This window comes from Labeo rohita, chromosome 7, assembly GCF_022985175.1.
Source record: "Labeo rohita strain BAU-BD-2019 chromosome 7, IGBB_LRoh.1.0, whole genome shotgun sequence".
Taxonomy (NCBI): domain Eukaryota; kingdom Metazoa; phylum Chordata; class Actinopteri; order Cypriniformes; family Cyprinidae; genus Labeo; species Labeo rohita.
Genome location: NC_066875.1, coordinates 24,870,079 through 24,887,749, shown reverse-complemented (window position 1 = coordinate 24,887,749; position 17,671 = coordinate 24,870,079). Strand labels below are relative to the sequence as shown.

The following is a 17,671-nucleotide window of genomic DNA, read 5'->3' as shown; positions in this document are numbered from 1 at the left end:
TTAATATTTTGATTTTTTTGCACCCTCAGATTTCAGATTTTCAAATAGTTGTATCTCGGCCAAACATTGTTCTATTATAGCAATCAATGGAAAGCTTATTTATTGAGCTTTCAGATGATGTATAAATCTCAATTTGGAAAAACTGACCCTTATGACTGGTTTTGTGGTCCCGGGTCACATATAATAACTCACTTTTCAATAATTTTCACATTTCATTTTAATCGCAACAGGCATAATACATTGTTTAATGACACAGGAGCATTTTGCCCCTTTGTCTTAAATTTATGGGGCATTTTAAGTCATTTTTGTGCCATTTTGCCCTCGTTAATTTTGGACGCTGGTGTAAGCAGAGTTTCACATTTGGTTAACTAACATACAAATTTCAGAGACCAGAGGCTTATAGGTCATTTGATGTAGGATATAAAAAACAACATCACAACAAATATTTTGTCTTAGATTCAGCATAGATGAAGGACGAACATGGAGCATCCACAACTTCACCAGCACTTCTGTATTTGTGGATGGACTTCTGAGCGAACCTGGAGATGAGACACTGGTTATGACGTGAGTATGAATCCTCTAAAAGTTGAACAGGAGTTACTAGTCCACTAGGGATAATTCATCCAAAAATGAAGATCATTACTCACCCTCATGCTGTTTCAAAACTTTTATGACTTGCTTTCTTATGTACGTGCTTATTTCTGTGTTTTCTCTCCATACAATGAAAATCAATAGAGACCTATGTTGTCTTAGACCCCAATGGCTTTGATTGTATGGATACGTTCATACAGTTTTGGAACGCTATGAAAATAACTAAATGATCTTCATTTTTCAGTGAACTTTCAGGACAGTTTTATTATTTAGGAGTAATAGAGAATCACATTTTTTTGAAAGATTAAGGTGATGTATATTTTGTTCTGTGGTTCCTACAATATAAATTTGCTTTCCTTTCAGTTATTTTGTTTGTGCTGTTTGAGCATAATCTCAACCTGAAATGGTTATTAAAAGTAGTTTTCTTCAGACAGGCATTTTGCTATCAGGCCTTTAGTCCAACTGAAGGAAGTGCATTTATAAAATTGGATACAGACCATACTTACAAAACAAAATGTTAAATTTTCCTATCTCAGATATGAGATGCCAGAGGATCTAAGCATTTTTAATTGTTCGTGACACGTGTGCACTGAATTCTACAAAACACAGATACAGGGTTCCACCTTGTGGCGGTAAACAGTGCTTTGTTTGAGATTAAGTAGAGAGCATCTTCCCATAGACCCCAAACAGCAGGTGGTTTCTGTTTTATAAAGAGGCTGCCCTTTTGATGAAGGCAATGTGAAATTCAAAGGGCTCAATTAAAGAGGCCCCCACTCATTAGTAACACACTGCTGATAAGCGAGTTCATGTGTCTGGCCACTCGTTTGCTCCGTTCCCAACATGCGTAATTGGGTAGAGAATGTGTTGTGACTCGAAGTCAAGGTTACACTCCAATAGTCTTGCTTTTCGGTGAAAGGGATGAATGGCTTTTGTCTCAGCGTTTGCAGTTTGAGGGATAATCGGATGTTTATGGATGGAGGGATGGATTAATGGACAGGCGAAGGCTTATGTTTATTTATGTTTTCTGATGTGGACAGGGTATTTGGCCACATAAGTTACCGTTCGGACTGGGAGCTGGTGAAGGTGGATTTTCGACAGTCGTTTCCCAGACAGTGCACAGAAGCTGATTATGACTCCTGGAAACTCACTGACCTACAGGTAATATCAGGCTGATATTCTGACCTCCTACTCAGCAGTAAAGTTACAGCATATTCACAAACAATAGAGGTTGAACCAAAGTGCTGTACAGCTTATTTAAACTTATGAGAAGAAATAAGAAAGAAGATATAAAGTAAAATAATAAAGATAAACAGCCATACTTACTTCAGCAAAAAGATTTTCAGCAATAAATTTCAACTCCTCTGTTATGGAAATACATGCTCAATTAGGTTGTGAATCAATTTACTTTTCAACGAGAGACTCATGACATGTTTTCTCCTACAGGGAGAAAAATGCATCATGGGCCAGGAACGAATGTACAGGAGGAGGAAAGAGTCATCATTCTGCATTAAAGGGAAGAGCTATACATCAGCTTTAACAGCTAAACCATGCCAGTGCACAGAGAAAGACTTTGCCTGGTACGAAACGGAGAGATAACCTTTCAAGACAATTGCAATTATGCACAGATGCCTCTGCTGTAACAGATATTATTTACTTCACTTTTACACCCAAGTGCAGTGCATTGTGAATTAGATCTGCGGCTAAAAATAGAGCCTTACGTCTCTCTGTGTGTTCTCAGTGACTACGGCTTTGAGCGCGCTCCCAGCCTCAGGTTAGAGGGGGATCGCTGTTATCCTGACTTCTGGCATGATCCTGATGCTCCACCTGAAAACTGCCACTTAGGACACAGCTACAAGTCCAGCACAGGGTAATATACTCACACACACTGCTGAACATTGGAAATGCACAAGGAAATGCAGTGCATAATCTCCACACTTGTTAAATGTGTCAGTTTTTACACTGAACAAGCACAGTAAATGCCACTACCGAAAACACCCACTCATGCATATCATAGACACTTTAGCTGAACGCACAAGCTTTGTTCAGAGAGGCAGATAAAATCAGTACCATGGCCACATGTCTTTTAAAAACAGATCTTCTTTTGAAATGTGTCTGAATTGTCAGATAAGATTTCAAATACTATTTTCATCATTCATACATCACATAGTGCACAATTATTACCTGTAGCTGTGTCCAAATACACTCATTTTATCCCATATCCACTTGTGTGATGGAAACAAACGTTCACTCCGTGTCAAGTGAGAGTGCTCTCTTAACATCCGTTTATGAGCACTATTCATTTATAACACGGATATAGTTAGGTTTTTCATGGTATGCACTATTATAGTCTCCAGGCTTACAGTGACTCAGACACCGATATTTTAACGATTCAAAAAAGATGAATCACTGTCTGGCCAGTTGAAATTCCACTATTGAGAGAAAGGTTAGGATCATGATTTTTCGGTAGTAGGGTACAACGGGGCTGAAGGCACCCCTTAGGAAAAAAAATGTGCTTTTCACTGTGCCAAAAGTGTATGACTGCAGAAAAATACATATGTTTCTATTGAACATTTATGGAGCAACAGATTTTGTGTGAAAATAAATCATACAAGTCGTTTATTTTGTTTAAAAATCTCATAAATGTATAAGGTGACAAGGGGGACCTTTTACCCCACACACAGGGTAAAAGGCACACAGTATTGATACAAATACTGTAGCTAAAATAATGTTTTTTTTTTTATAATGTATAAGTTCATACTTGTTCAATAAATATACTCTCATTAAAATATGTTAATATAAAACATATATTTTAAAATACAGAAACAAAATAATTTTAAAATGTAAAGATTCTGAAGGCATTGAAGGAAAACCCATAATAATTTAATATAGATTTACAGTAGTAACAACAAATGATATTTTATTACATGATATGATTAATAGCGTGTTTTTAAATATGATGGTTTTATTCTAAACATGGTGATTATATCTAAGATGGACACCCAACATAATATATGATATTTACCATCTGAATCTAACAATGTCATGTCACAAATGGAAAAAGTCAGTCTTCTATTAATTATCATGTTAATTATTGTGCCTTTTAGCCCCAACAACAGGGGCGCTTTTTACCCCAAATACCATACTTTTACATACTCTTTTGTTATTTAAAACTGCTGTTTTAATTATCTTAAACAGCAAATCATTAAGAAGGCCTTTGTCTCAAGATATATTGAATAATTTTAATGATTCTCATTAGCTACTTAAATCTACAACATTTTTAAAACATCAAATATTAGATTAAGTAAACATAGAATCGAATTTGCACTGCTGGCTGCGATCACGTCAAGGATCAGACAATTTTGCATGTCTATGTTGAAAAGCGGATGTTTTGGAAAGTGCTACGCCCGGGGCACCTTTAACCCCATTATACCCTACTATTGTATATAGCACTCTTTGTTGTTTGCTTTTGGCTTCTTTGGGTCTCATTTGGAGAAAATAAAGACATATCACGTCAGACTTAAAGGGAACATCAGACGCCCATTTTCCACAAGTTGGTATGATTCTTTAGGGTCTTCATGAAACATTCTTTGATTAAAATTCCTCAATGGTTGTGTAAAACAACACCTTACCTTGTTAAAAACAGCTCTGATCATAACGACCTGTTTCGGTGAATGTTTCTTTAAATGCTAATGAGCTACTGTTCACTCTGCCTCTCTCTTCCATTTTTTGTGTATTTGGTGGTGTGTTACCATCAAAAACAGAACAGATCCACTGCGTCCTCAGTGGCTCTGATGTCAGGAGAAAATGAAGACTCATGTTCACTTTTATGTCCAATGCATGATTGTGTTCCTTATGTTGTCTCATGTTTCATGAACACTGTGATGGACTTGAGCCGAGGCAAAATTTTCAGTTTTCCTTCCTTTGTTTCCACACTGACAATACTCTCACTGACACCATTGCTTTTGCAAACAAAGCAGATAGACTTTTATACAGGATTGACTAGATTTAACAAACAGATCAGATTTCATTGCTTCCAAGATATGATTCAAAACATTTGTGTGCATCAAGGCCATGCTGAGCTTTAGCTCTTAAGTAACCTTCATTCAGCAAAAACCTCAGCTGACAAAAAAGTTGCTTGTTTATCAGTTTTTCTGAGACCACACATTTCTGGACACATTAAATAGATGTTTTATCCGCTTCTTGAAGCAAATCATTAGGTATTAAAGGTTGAAATGCATCTTTTCCACAACTCTCCGTTATAACTAACAGTTTAAACCCACCACACATTGCATGGATTTTCCAGTTTGAGGCAAATAAAAACAAGTCCAGGCTAACATGTCTTGTGTTGTCTTGCTGTAGTTACCGGAAGGTCATCGCTAATGTATGTGAGGGTGGCTTGAATAAAGAACAGAGTGCAAAGCAGCATTCCTGCCCTCTGCTGCCCCCTAGAGGTCTGCAGCTGGGCATCAAAGGACAGATGCTGGCTGTGGCACCTGGTGATGATATCACCTTTATAGTCCATCAGGAACAGGTGAAGTGCATGGATTATTTATACAGCTTTTATATTGAATGCTAAAATGTAAGAAAACGTTGAATAGAAAATATAGGCAAAGAAGAATGTTCCACTAATTTATAGGCATCTTTAAATTTTGTTTAATTGTACTTCCCTTCTCAGGGGGACACCACCAGCACCAGATATCAGGTTGATTTAATGGACGGCGTCAGGGCTATATATGAAAACCTGACTGTCACAGATGAACCCATTCAGCACCGTTATGAGAAGCCAGGTGTTTACCGTGTGAATGTGAAAGCTGAAAACTCAGCTGGACACGACCAAGCCACACTTTACATCCAGGTCACAGGTCAGTAAAGTCTTTAGAAATGAATGAGAGTAACATGAGTTCAAAGTCCTCTGCATAAAATTTTGAAACATAATGATTAGTATGATCTATAATGCTGAATCTGAACTCTGAATGATAACTCAGGACCTTGTGAAATCTGCACAAAGAAAGCTCTGATTTTACTGAATATTGATGGAAGTTGTACACATTCTGCACACTATATGTGAACCTGGATCACAAAACCAGTCTTATGTCGCTGGGGTATATTTGTAGCAATAGCCAAAAATACATTGTATGGGTTAATTCTTCTTTTATGCCAAAAATCATTAGGAAATTAAGAAAAGATCATGTTTCATGAAGATATTTTGTAAAATTCCTACTGTAAATATATAAGAACTTTTTGTTTAGTAATATGCATTAGTAAGAGCTTAATTTGGACAACTTTAAAGGTGATTTTCTCCATATTTTGATTTTTTTGCACCCTCAGATTCCATATATTCAAATAGTTGTATCTCGGCCAAATATTGTTCTATCATAACAAACCATACATCAGTGGAATGCTTATTTATTATTTAGTTTTTAAAAATTGACCCTTATGACTGGTTTTGCGGTCCAGGGTCACATATATGCCATTTTATCTCATAGGCTTAAAGGGATACTTCACCCAAAAAAGAAATTTCTGTCATTAATTACTCACCCTATTACTCACCATTAATTCCATTCCAAACCTGAAGACTTTTCATTTTTTGATGACAAAATTTTAATTTCTCACCCTCATGTCATTCCAAATTTAAGACCTTCGTTCATCTTCTGAACACAAATTAGGATGTTTTTGATAGAAAAACCTGAGAGCTTTCTGACCCTGCATAGACAGCAACGTAACTACCACGTTCAACACGTGTGGTACTTTCGTGAACGCACTTTGAAGACTGACATAGAAGAAAAGAAATTGTTGAATAAAGTCATTATGTTTGTTTTCTTTGCATATTGCAGTTAAGATTGAACCACTTATGTCACATTGACTATTTTAGCTATGTCCTTGAACGTGGTAGTTGCATTGCTGTCTATGCAGAGTCAGAAAGCGCTTAGATTTCATCAAAAATATCTTAATTTGTGGTCCGAAGATGAATGAAGGTCTTAAAGGTTTGGAATGACATGAAGGTGAGTAGTTAATGACAAAATTAATTTTCAGGTGAACTATACCTTTAACTCATTTTTTTCACAACTCTCAATTTGTCTATTTTTCTATTATGATCCCACTTTCTCTCTAGCTCCTCTACAAGATGTTCATCTGGAGGTGGTCCCAATTGCTGGCAGAAATCAAGAAGTAAATCTCACAGCTATAGTGCTCCCCGCTGAGGCAAACCTTACCGTGTTTTACTGGTGGATCGGAGATAACCTTCAGGTACTCAGTGGTAATTAATAACTCATAATACATGATTTTTAGGGGACTTACATAAATAATTACTATTGCAGAAGCTCATTTTCTGACCCAGTACTCATATTTAAGAATCATTTGTGTTTTTCTGTTTTATATTAGGTGTGTATTTTAGGTGTTTGGTGCGAGTAGTATTAAAATAGTACTAAAATAGTGTAGCCATGTAGCACTCCTGTGAATTTTTTCTGTAGAAAACAATGACATGTAATAAATAATAAAGTCATTGGCATTGAAACTTTGCATTTAAGATGATGTGCATACATATGTGGAATTGTAATGAGAAATTTTAAGATTAATGTTTAATAAGTCCGTATAATGTGTATAGTCTCATTCATGTATGAATATCGAAAAAACTGACCTGGAATTAATTTGAGATGCTTATGCTTAAAGGTTCAGGTGGTATATGATGTGTTTTTCCCCTCGACAGCCAAAGCTGACCCTGGAGAATAGCCTGATTACAATGTTCTCTGAGGAGGGGGAGGTTCCTGTGACGGTTCAGGCTTCTAATGGTCGATCCATGGTACAGGACAGCAAAACTGTCATTGTCTATGGTAAGATAAATCAGCCCTTGATGGTGTATGGCATCAGGTGTGGACATGCCATCTGAGCACCGGGAGTTTTTCCTGTGGGCCGGCCTGCTGCTATACAAATACATAGAAATCGTGAATTATAGTTACGTATATACAGCCAAATTCTGTAATTTTAGTATCTTTCAAAATGCTGTTAGGGTTAGGTTCTATTCTATTCTACAATATAATATAATAATCCAACTGTTTTACAAAAATAAGATATCTTTGGTGAATTTCACCAGTTTGAATATATATAAAACTCAAATTGAAAGAGTTATTATCCTGAAAACTGTCTTCTTTCAAAAAATACCAGGTTTTATTAACAGCAACTATTTTATTTTGGGTATGTCCATGTAAGGGCTGTGTTAAAAAAAAGCTAGCAGCCAATTCACCTAAAAAAATAAAAACTGTAATCATTTCCTCACCCTTCCAATCCCATGCGGCCCAGTTTTTTGCAAAATATAACAGAAGAATGTTTACACTCCATTCCACAAATGGAGATGCCAAGCTCCAAAAAGGACAAATACAAATACTTTAAATACAGCATATTAAGGAGAAGCACAAAAAGATCTATTATTTCAATTAAATATATTTTTAAAAAGCATTTATTTTTCTGTATCCAGTTTTATTTTTATTTTTATGTTTGCAAGTGGTGTTGAATTGCTCTGTGCATCAGTAAGCCAGTGTGTAATGGTTTTTAGGTCCCTGCATGTACTGCATGAATAATCTGGGCCTTGTGACTACCACAGATCGTATATAATTAAACACCATTTAGAGGAACACTGTCAATTCGAAAGAGTTTCAAAAAGATTGGGAACTAATGCCACAATCGGTTACATTTCTTGATCTGTGTTACATTTAAAATGTTACATTTAAAAAAAAAAAGCCTTGAGGACTAACCCTATTTCTTTCTTGTAATGACAGCGTTAAATAGAACTGAAATATTCATGTGATTCCAGGGCTGGATTGAATATTTATGAGTGTGGTGTGATAGGGATGAGGTCATGCTTGGAAAGCAGAAATGACAGTCTCCCTCAGAGACAATGTTCAGCTTGAATGCAAAATGAAGAACTGTTGTGCACAGTCTCACTTCACTGTTTCATATTGTTTGTCCTCAAGCTAAAAGCAAACCTGTCGGTTATGTTATTAAACAACTTATGTTGGACGACAATTTGAATTTCGGTAGAAAAAAAAACTTTCAGTTCTTTATTTTGAGATCACACCTTTTGAGTTGGCCATACGAGTCTTTGTCATGTCATTTGAAATTTATATAGTCTGTCTGGTTTACTGTAATTAATCTCCTTCATGTCATTCTAAACCATTCTTTACTATAGTTACAGAAGTAGCAAGAATATGTTCATAATACCTTGTTGATAATACAGTGTCTCTCTTCAGATCATTTCCAGGTCATCCCATTGAGTTTCAGTCGTAATTTGGATCGTTTTAACCCAAACATCCCTGAATGGAGACAAGATGTTGGACAAGTCATAACCAAGATTCTTGCTAAGGTAATCACAAACACACACACACCATTAGAGCTGTGTTCGTTTTATTATGCAAAACAACATTTTCCTCATCATGTCGCACTCTTTGTCTAACAGCTCACAGGGGTTCCTCAGGACTCTTTGGTTACCACGGTAAAACCTGGTCTTCCCACTACTGCAGACCTGTATGTTCTTCCTCAAGAGAGCACACCAGTGAAGAGGAGTGTGTTTGTGGATAAGGTAGATGTGTCATGTTGCCAAGGATGATGAAGAAACCTGAATGAAAATAGATACATAGTAAAATTATTGATATGGTGACCTAAAATGTAGACATCCACAAACAACTTGTTAGACCATCGAGATTTGCATCAGAAATAAACATTATACACAGTAAATGGAGGAGTCAGGAAATTAATTTCTTGATTGCTAAGGCACAATGAAACAAATAGTAATAATATAGCATATATTATAACTATAAGAATATATATAAGAATATTTTAAAGTGTTATTTGTTAGTATTTAACTGTTATCTTTGTGTGTGTTCTTTATCTGCGTAGCGTGTTCCCACCATAAAGCAGGTTCTGAGTGAGAACAATGTGAGCTTCATTGTGAGAGGAGGGTTAAGAGTACTAGTGACTCTGGCAGACTCAGATAGAGGTGAGCAAAATCAAACAGTTTCCACCACCTGACAGACAAACACAAGTACATGTTCATCTAGAAAGTATGTCAGTGAGTCACTGAACAATTATAGTATTACAGCAAGCCCTTCATCAATAATTACTAAAACATAACCAATGTATTTCAAAGGACCTATCACTAGTGACATGTCTGCCAGCACAACAGAGACTGGTGCGTCACTTTTACCTGTTGCTTTTAGAAGTGTCATCTTTGCTCTTTACAGGGTTAGTTCACTTCCACAATAAAATTTCCTGATAATTTACTCACCCCCATGTCATCCAAGACATCCATGTCTTTCTGTCTTCAGTCGAAAAGAAAGTAAGGTTTTTGAGGAAAACATTCCCGGATTTTTCTTCATATAGTGGACTTAAATGGGGATCAGTGGGTTGAAGGTCCAAACTGCAGTTTCAATGCAGCTTCAAAGGGCTCTACACGATCCCAACAATACCAGAGGAATGGGTCATGAGGGAGGGTCATATCTAGTAAAATGTTCGGACATATTCTTTAAAAATGTAAAATTTATATACTTCTTAACCACAAATGCTTATCTTGCACCAGCTCTGCATTATATAATCACGCATATGTGACATAGGCGGAAATACCAACCCAGTGTTTACAAAGAAAAACGTGCAAAGAAAGTCAAACAGCCTTTACAAAATTGATGTCAGACGATATTGAAGTTGAAGGAGAAAATGAGATGGAGTTTTCGCCCCTACCCTACCTTTTTAAACCGATGAAGATGCGCATTTGTGGTTAAAAACTATATAAATTTGTAATTTAGTGTTTTTATTTAGAAGATGACCAATCGTTTTGCTAGATAAGACCCTTATTCTTCAGCTGGAATCATGTTTGAAGCTGCATTGAAACTGCGGTTTGGACCTTCAACTCGTTGGTCTCCATTGAAGTCCACTATATGGAGAAAAATCCTGGAATGTTTTCCTCAAAAACTTAATTTCTTTTTGACTGAAGAAAGAAAGACATGGACATTTTGGATGACACAGGGGTGAGTAAATTATCAGGAAACTTTTATTCTGGAAGTGAACTAATCCTAAGTATATTGATCTGCTTGTAGAGTGTTAGAAATGAAATGGGGGAAATAATGCAATAATGTCTTGTTTCTGTTTTGTTTTCTGATCTAGTTGTAACGTAGAGTTGACTTCATGTACTCCTCATATGTATGCTTGCATTTCTGTTTGAGTTTTGAGCTGTCAGTCACAGTGCCCTTTGAATAACACATGCATGTTTGAGTTTTCTTTATTGTGAACTTTCTTTTAAGCATCATTTGTTTTTATTTTTAGTTCATCTTTTAGTCATTTTTAAGTTAGTGAAAGTTTTATTTTTCACTGTTGTTTGTGTCACAGCCACACAAATACCTTCATCCACACAAGGTGTGTACATTGTGTGTGATTTGTGTGATTTTGGTTCTGGTTTGAATTTGTTTTGTTTGTTTAAGTTTATAAATAGTTCTCATTAGAGCCAGGTGATGGTTAAAGAGTTCACTCAAAATGAAAATTAATCTCATCAAGCGTAAACTATCCCTTTAATTCCTTTGGCATTTCAGGTGCTAGTGAAATACAGGTTAGCAGAATCAAAGTTTTTATGAAATGTATTGCAAATGTTTGCAACCAGTTACGATAAAGGAACTATTAAACTGTGATGATCAGAGATGTTCCTCTTCTGCAGGTTCTCATTTGGCTGCAGCAGGTCCAGGTGTTTGGGCTTTAGCTGTATTTCTCCTCATCAGTCTGATCTCTGCTGCAGCATTCATACTCTTCAAGTTTAAAAGGTTTGTCCTCTTTTTCATGGTTTTGGTTTTCAGGTTTTATTCTATTAATGCTGCAATGTTTAATGTAATTTGAAAACTTCCCTGTCATTCCTGGGTGGGTTATTAGGAAACAAAAAGCATTTTAATCACTCAACCTATTTCCAAATGAGTAGGCTAACATGCACACCCATGTTGTCTTGCTGCCCATCACTAAACTGCATGGTACACACATGTATGCAGGAACCACAGATTTCCTTAGAAAAACTATAATCTTTTGATAATGCTCTTGATATTCACTATCCCGTCATACCCCATCACTGAAGAATGCATGTTCAGTCCCCAAATGTCTAAGTGACAGCCAGATTATATAACAGAACATGAACTACAAAACTGTGACAGGAAAAACTACAAAAACCATGGTTCCTTGCTGAGGCCAGAGGAGAGCAGCCTAACGCGTCCCTGGCTGCGTTTCAGAAAATTGCCGGGACGAAACGTCTACGCCCAGATGCACAATGAGAAGGAGCAGGAAATGACCAGCCCTGTCAATCACAGTGAGGACACGCAGAATATCATTCAAGGCGAGGAGTTCATTGATGATGACCTGGACTCGCAGACACTAGGTAACGCCGGAGGTAGAAGCAAATTCAGTTACCCTAGACTAACCAGTCATTACTAACCAGAATACAAAAAGTTATGATCAGTCACTCTAACATCAGTTTACTACTAATTCATTAATGGAGACCAATTCTTGCTATTAATTAGCTGTTAACTATGATTTTTGCCTCAATAAACTCCTAATTTGCTGCTTATTATTTAGTTAAAAAGGGAGTTATTTAAGGTAGTTTAAGTGTGGGGTATGATTAAGGAAGAATCTAAAATATAACACATTAATATGTGCTTTATAAGTACAAATAAACAGTCAATATGGTAGCGCATGCTAATAAGCAACTAGTTAATAGTGAGAATTGGTCCCTAAACTAAAGTGTAGCAGATTTTTTGGGTAACACTTAACAACAAGCTTCAATTTGTGTCATGAACTAACAATGAACTATACTTTTATACTATTTTGTAATTTAAAAAGGTTAATGTTCCTTCATAAAAAATGTTCTTGCTAATTGTTGACTCATGTTCATTCATAATATTTTAACGTTAAACGTAAAGTTTAAAATATTGTATTTATGTTGATTTTTTTTATGTAGAAATTAAAGTTGCTTTATTGAAGCCCATTTCTGCCACTGAATAAAAAATGTAAAAAGGCTATTGCGACTTTTTCTCGCAATTCTGACTTTTTTCTCACAATTTTCTCAGAATTGCGTGATATAAACTCCCAACTGATTTATAAAGTCAGTTTATGTCAGTTTGTCTCACAATTCTGACTTTTTTCTCAGAATTGCGTGATATAGACTCAGTTGTGAGAAAAAGTCAGAATTACAAAATAAAACGAGACTTACTCACAAACGAGATAACTCACAATTCTGACATTTTTCTTTGCAAATGTGAGTTTATAACTCACAATTCTGACTTTTTTCTCTGATTTGCGTGATACAAACTTGTGATTGTAAATTATAATTACAGTATATGTCTCACAATTCTTACTTAGAATTGCATGATATAAACTCATAACTGCAAGAAGTAAAGTCAGAATTATGAGATAAAAACTCACAATTCAGACTTTTCTCACAAGTGCAAGTTTGTAACTTGCAAATTGGACTTTTTTTCTCGGAATTACTTGATATGAACTCCTAATTGTGAGTTATAAAGTCAGAATTGCAATAAAAACTAACAATTCTGACTTTTCTTCTCAGAATTGCATGCTATAAACTCACAATTGTGAGAAATAAAGTCAGAATTATGAAATAACTCACAATTCTGACATTTTTTCTGCAAATGCGAGTTTGTAACTTGCAATTCTGACTTTTTTTCTCAGATTTGCATGATACAAACTCGTAATTGTGTAATTCTAAAGTCAGAATTGCGAGACCTTTTTCTCAGAATTTTTGATATAAACTCACAATTGAGTTATAAAGTCTAATTTTGAGGAGGAAAAAAAGAGATATGTTCCCAAGTTTTTATTCCGTAATTCTGACTTTATTTCTCGCAATTCTGAGTTTATATCACAATTCAGAATATATAACAAGTCAGAATTGTGAGTTCATATCACATTTGATAAAAGAAGTCAGAATTGCAAGTTTTTCACGCAATTCTGATGTAAACTTGCAATTGTGAGAAAAAAAGTCTGAATTGTGAGATAAAAAGTCACAATTACCTTTTTAAAAAAAATTATTCAGTGGCGGAAACAGGCTTTCATATTACCCAAGAATAATAATGCTGTAAAATTATTTTTGTTAATTCACAATTGTTAATGCATTAACTAATGTTAAGAAATGTAACCTCATTTTAAAGTCTTATCATTTTTGATTGGGTCAAAAGCACATAAAACTATTAATAATTTAATATTAATAATATGCATTTTTTTAGTTGTTACACTTACTATTTATTTTTTTATCATTACTTTATGAGCTGGTTAAAATGTCAACAACTAAAAAAAAAACAATATAAAACTGAATCGAGAACATTCTATAGGCTTTGTTATAAAATGTCTTCATTTTCTTCAGTGCAACAACCTTGAGTGATGAAGAGCATTTTTTCACCTTCTGCTTTTCTTGTTGCCAGGCAACCACTCAGGGGTGGTGTTGAGCATAAATTCAAGGGAGCTGCACAGTTACCTGACCAGCTGATGACCAATGTGAAGGTGCCAGCGATGAGCACAATAGACTATGCCTTCCTCCTCTCTCCAGATCTGACCCTTCAGACACCCTTACAGGAGAGAGATCAGAGACACACCTGCACCAAACCCTCTCCTCCTCTCTCTATCTTCTCTCTGTCTTTTCCAGCCTCCGTTCCCTCATTCCAGAAGGTGGATTTTGTACCCCTCTGCAGCGGTTCCCCGGCTTCACTGCTGATCACATATGCACACATACATTTTCTCGTCTGTCTCAACCCTGTCCACCTTTCTTTTTATTATTGCTCTTATGAGAGGAGCATGAAATCAGCCCCACTTACTAATTCCCAGGGAGAAACTCATTGACAAATGCTTTATTTTCCATCTTCAGTTTGTTTTGTGCCTCTCCTGTGTTTTGTCTTTCTTGTGGTCACTGTAAAACTCAGACTAGACGGATAGGTGAGTAAAGTTGTGGTGCAATGCAGGACGTGATACACATTTCATTCAGGGGAAGCAATGTTTGTTAGATATAGCCAAAGGGAAAACACTTAAGATATCCTGTCACCCTTCTTTTTTGTATTGTAAAAAAAAACATTTTAGTTGAACCCATCAATTTTCATATGCAATAACACATCTCTTGCTTTAATCAATAACAAAATCTCTTCTTTTGCCCTGTTTCATGATTACGCTATGCAGTAAAGTCAAATAAGTTTTGTCTGTCTGATGCTGCAACATGTCAGTGACAACGTTTTGCTTTTCCCATTCCGCTATTAATATCTATGGCGCAATTAGTAATGGTGATGATGATGTAAAATGTATTAACATCGATTACGCTGCCCCAAGAAATGCAAACAAACGTGGTCTGCTTTTGGAACAAGCACATAATTTCAAAAAGCTACTGCAAAATCAGCACAGCTAAAACCGTTTTCCTGGAAAACTTGCACCAATTATCAGAACCATTGTTTAAATTTTTAAGGCATGGGACGAGATGCTGGCTCTTTAGTCCTTGAGCCTTATTCCTGTCTGTTTTCTCCAAGAACCACAGTGCCAAATTCTCATCTTTCAGATTATAGTCCATCTTCTAATGCATAATAAAACGACATCCCCTAACAAATCAAATCCCATCATTCATCATGTCGAAATCCTCCATGAAAGCTAGCTAAATTCTTATGCTCATTTATTTATTGGACTTAAGATTCCTCACAAGCATCAGCCATTAGATCTTGACAGGGAGTCAACACAGGATGATGAGCATGAGCTACCTGTCAGGTGTAGTGTGTGTAAAAGCCTATATTAGGCGTAGAAGGACACGGTTACGTTCCCTTTCGTTTGGCTTGTATATATAACAATGTGTACATAGAACCGTGTATATAGACCCTCCTAAATATGACACTTTCAATAGACCAAAATGTGCACTGTTTTCTCCCAAATGCCTCGCACTGGGTTTTCTTGAATTCAGGAGTTATACATGGACATGATTTGATCACTTCTACATCTTTGTCTTTATTCAACGTTGTTTACTGAAGGATATTCTTAATATTTCACACTATCTATAACATTTACACTCACACGACTAAAGAACTGTGTGAGAAGTGGTGCACTGTGTCTTTGTGTGCATTCTGATGTTTTTTATTTGACATTTTAAGGGTTCAGCTGTTTGAATCAAGGTGTCTGTCTCACTGTTGGAATCACTAGTGTTTTATAGATGTGAATGGATGAGGGTCTCTCACTTGCACTAATCAAAGTTCGTGGCTTGTACAGTGTTGTTCAGGTGGGTTCAGGGAACATTTTCACACTTTTGAGAAAGACACTGTTTATGTAACGTCATACTACATGAGAGAGAGAATCAGTTTGGGAAGTAGAGTGACAATACGTCCTCTTTTTCTCTGACATGTCCTGACTAGTATTTCTAAATTGCCTTAAAGCGATATTTCACCCACAAATGAACTCATCTTCGTGTCGTTCCCAACCCGCAAGACCACATTCATCTTCGTAACACAAATTAAAGGGGTCATCGGATGCAAAATTCACTTTTACATGTTGTTTGAACATAAATGTGTGTTGGCAGTGTATGTACACAACCACTCTATAATGAGAAAAATCCAACCAGTGGTTTTTATTTAATCCCTAAAAATAATATCCCCTTTTTCAAATCAGGCCATTCTCAATGACATCACACAGACCAAGGCCGTTCCCACGATAGTTGATTGACAAGGCCGTCAAAACTTGGGACTGAAAAGTGATTTTTCATTTGACATTTCCTTTATTTGTCTACTAAAATATTAATAATTATTACCATCCATAAGTAGGTCATATTTGCCACAATTAGCTCATAAACACAAGAGGCTTTTTTCAGGTGGAACAGTGCCCGAGTACAGTTGAGACACCCATCCGTAATGCTGTAAAGCTGCCTATTCATTGCAAATGTAAAACACCTTTAAAAATGAGAATTCAAAAGTTTTTATTTCCATTGAGTATTTTGTTTAATTATTTGTTTAGTTAAAAGTAGATAATTTGTAAAACATTAGTTTCAGTTCAGTTTCATTTTAATAGTAACAGTGGAAAAGTTGAGTACAGTAAACAGTAAAAGAAAAAAAAACATTGAACAGTTGAAAACAGCAATAATAAAACAGATCAAATGCAAACAATAACCTGATAAATATAATAACAATAAACATAAATGATGCATTGTGTCTCAACTGTACCCCGCTGACCACCGCAAACAGATTTTACGGTGACCTTGCATGCAATATGTCAGTTTTTAGAGCACAGATTAAGGTTTACGAAAATGTACGTTAAGTTTAAGAGTCATGTAAGGATGAGAAGCTATTCAATGTGGAAGGAACATAGTGAAGTGGAAAACTTACCTTAAAAAAAAAAAAAAAAAAAACTTTCCCTGATATCTTCGGACTAGAGAAGCGCATGTACTTCAAATTTCCCAAGATCGAAGAGGGCACTAATACGCATGTGCGAAGCAAATTTCGCAGATCAGACTCGTGGCTCACGCAAGTTATTTAAGGTGTTTCAAATGTACCCCTGTACCAACTGTACCCAGTCTACCCTGTAAGGGTTTTCATGCATCTTTGCAAATCACCTTTCCTAATAATGTGCTAGTTAGCAAGTTTTGCGGCTAAATGCAGCTAGAGTAAACAGTCTCTCAGAGCACGGCTCATCACCCTACGGAAGAGAGGGGTGGGGTGAGCAGAGCTCATTATCATTTTAAGGAACATCCAACAAAACTGGCTGATGTCTGCAGAACTGATTTTGACAAAGTAAAAAAGGTGTTTTTTACATTACTGTTGAAAAATTTGAAACAAAGACTTAAGACCCTAAAGAATCATATCAACTTGTGGAAAATGGGCATCCAATGACCCCTTTAAGATATTTTTGATGGGCACAAAAAGTATTCTCGTAGGTTCATAACATTAAGGTTGAACCATTGATGTCACATGGACTGTTTTATTGATGTCCTTACTACCTTTCTGGGTCTTGAATGAGGGTCAGAAAGCGCTCAGATTTTATCAAAAAAATCTTAATTTGTGTTCTGAAGATGAACGAAGGTGTTACCAGATTGGAACAACAT

At 36.0% G+C, this 17,671-nt stretch overlaps 1 protein-coding gene across 3 annotated transcripts in view; it reads left to right on the top strand.

The window, feature by feature from the left end:
• sorcs2 (sortilin-related VPS10 domain containing receptor 2) overlaps positions 1-16,855 on the top strand; it is a 205,584-nt gene extending 188,729 nt beyond the window's left edge. Inside the window, exons 14-27 of one of the 3 annotated variants that reach the window (XM_051115694.1) lie at positions 457-564; positions 1,629-1,749; positions 2,035-2,168; positions 2,330-2,458; positions 4,951-5,122; positions 5,267-5,453; positions 6,704-6,837; positions 7,298-7,421; positions 8,835-8,947; positions 9,041-9,163; positions 9,481-9,580; positions 11,285-11,387; positions 11,766-11,998; positions 14,040-16,855. In XM_051115694.1, coding sequence (XP_050971651.1) covers positions 457-564; positions 1,629-1,749; positions 2,035-2,168; positions 2,330-2,458; positions 4,951-5,122; positions 5,267-5,453; positions 6,704-6,837; positions 7,298-7,421; positions 8,835-8,947; positions 9,041-9,163; positions 9,481-9,580; positions 11,285-11,387; positions 11,766-11,998; positions 14,040-14,104 — 1,846 coding nt within the window. In that variant the 3' untranslated portion in view covers positions 14,105-16,855. The remainder of the gene's footprint in view (positions 1-456; positions 565-1,628; positions 1,750-2,034; positions 2,169-2,329; positions 2,459-4,950; positions 5,123-5,266; positions 5,454-6,703; positions 6,838-7,297; positions 7,422-8,834; positions 8,948-9,040; positions 9,164-9,480; positions 9,581-11,284; positions 11,388-11,765; positions 11,999-14,039) is intronic. The other 2 variants (XM_051115696.1, XM_051115695.1) reach the window with 2 other exon arrangements.
• The last annotated feature ends 816 nt before the right edge of the window (positions 16,856-17,671 follow it).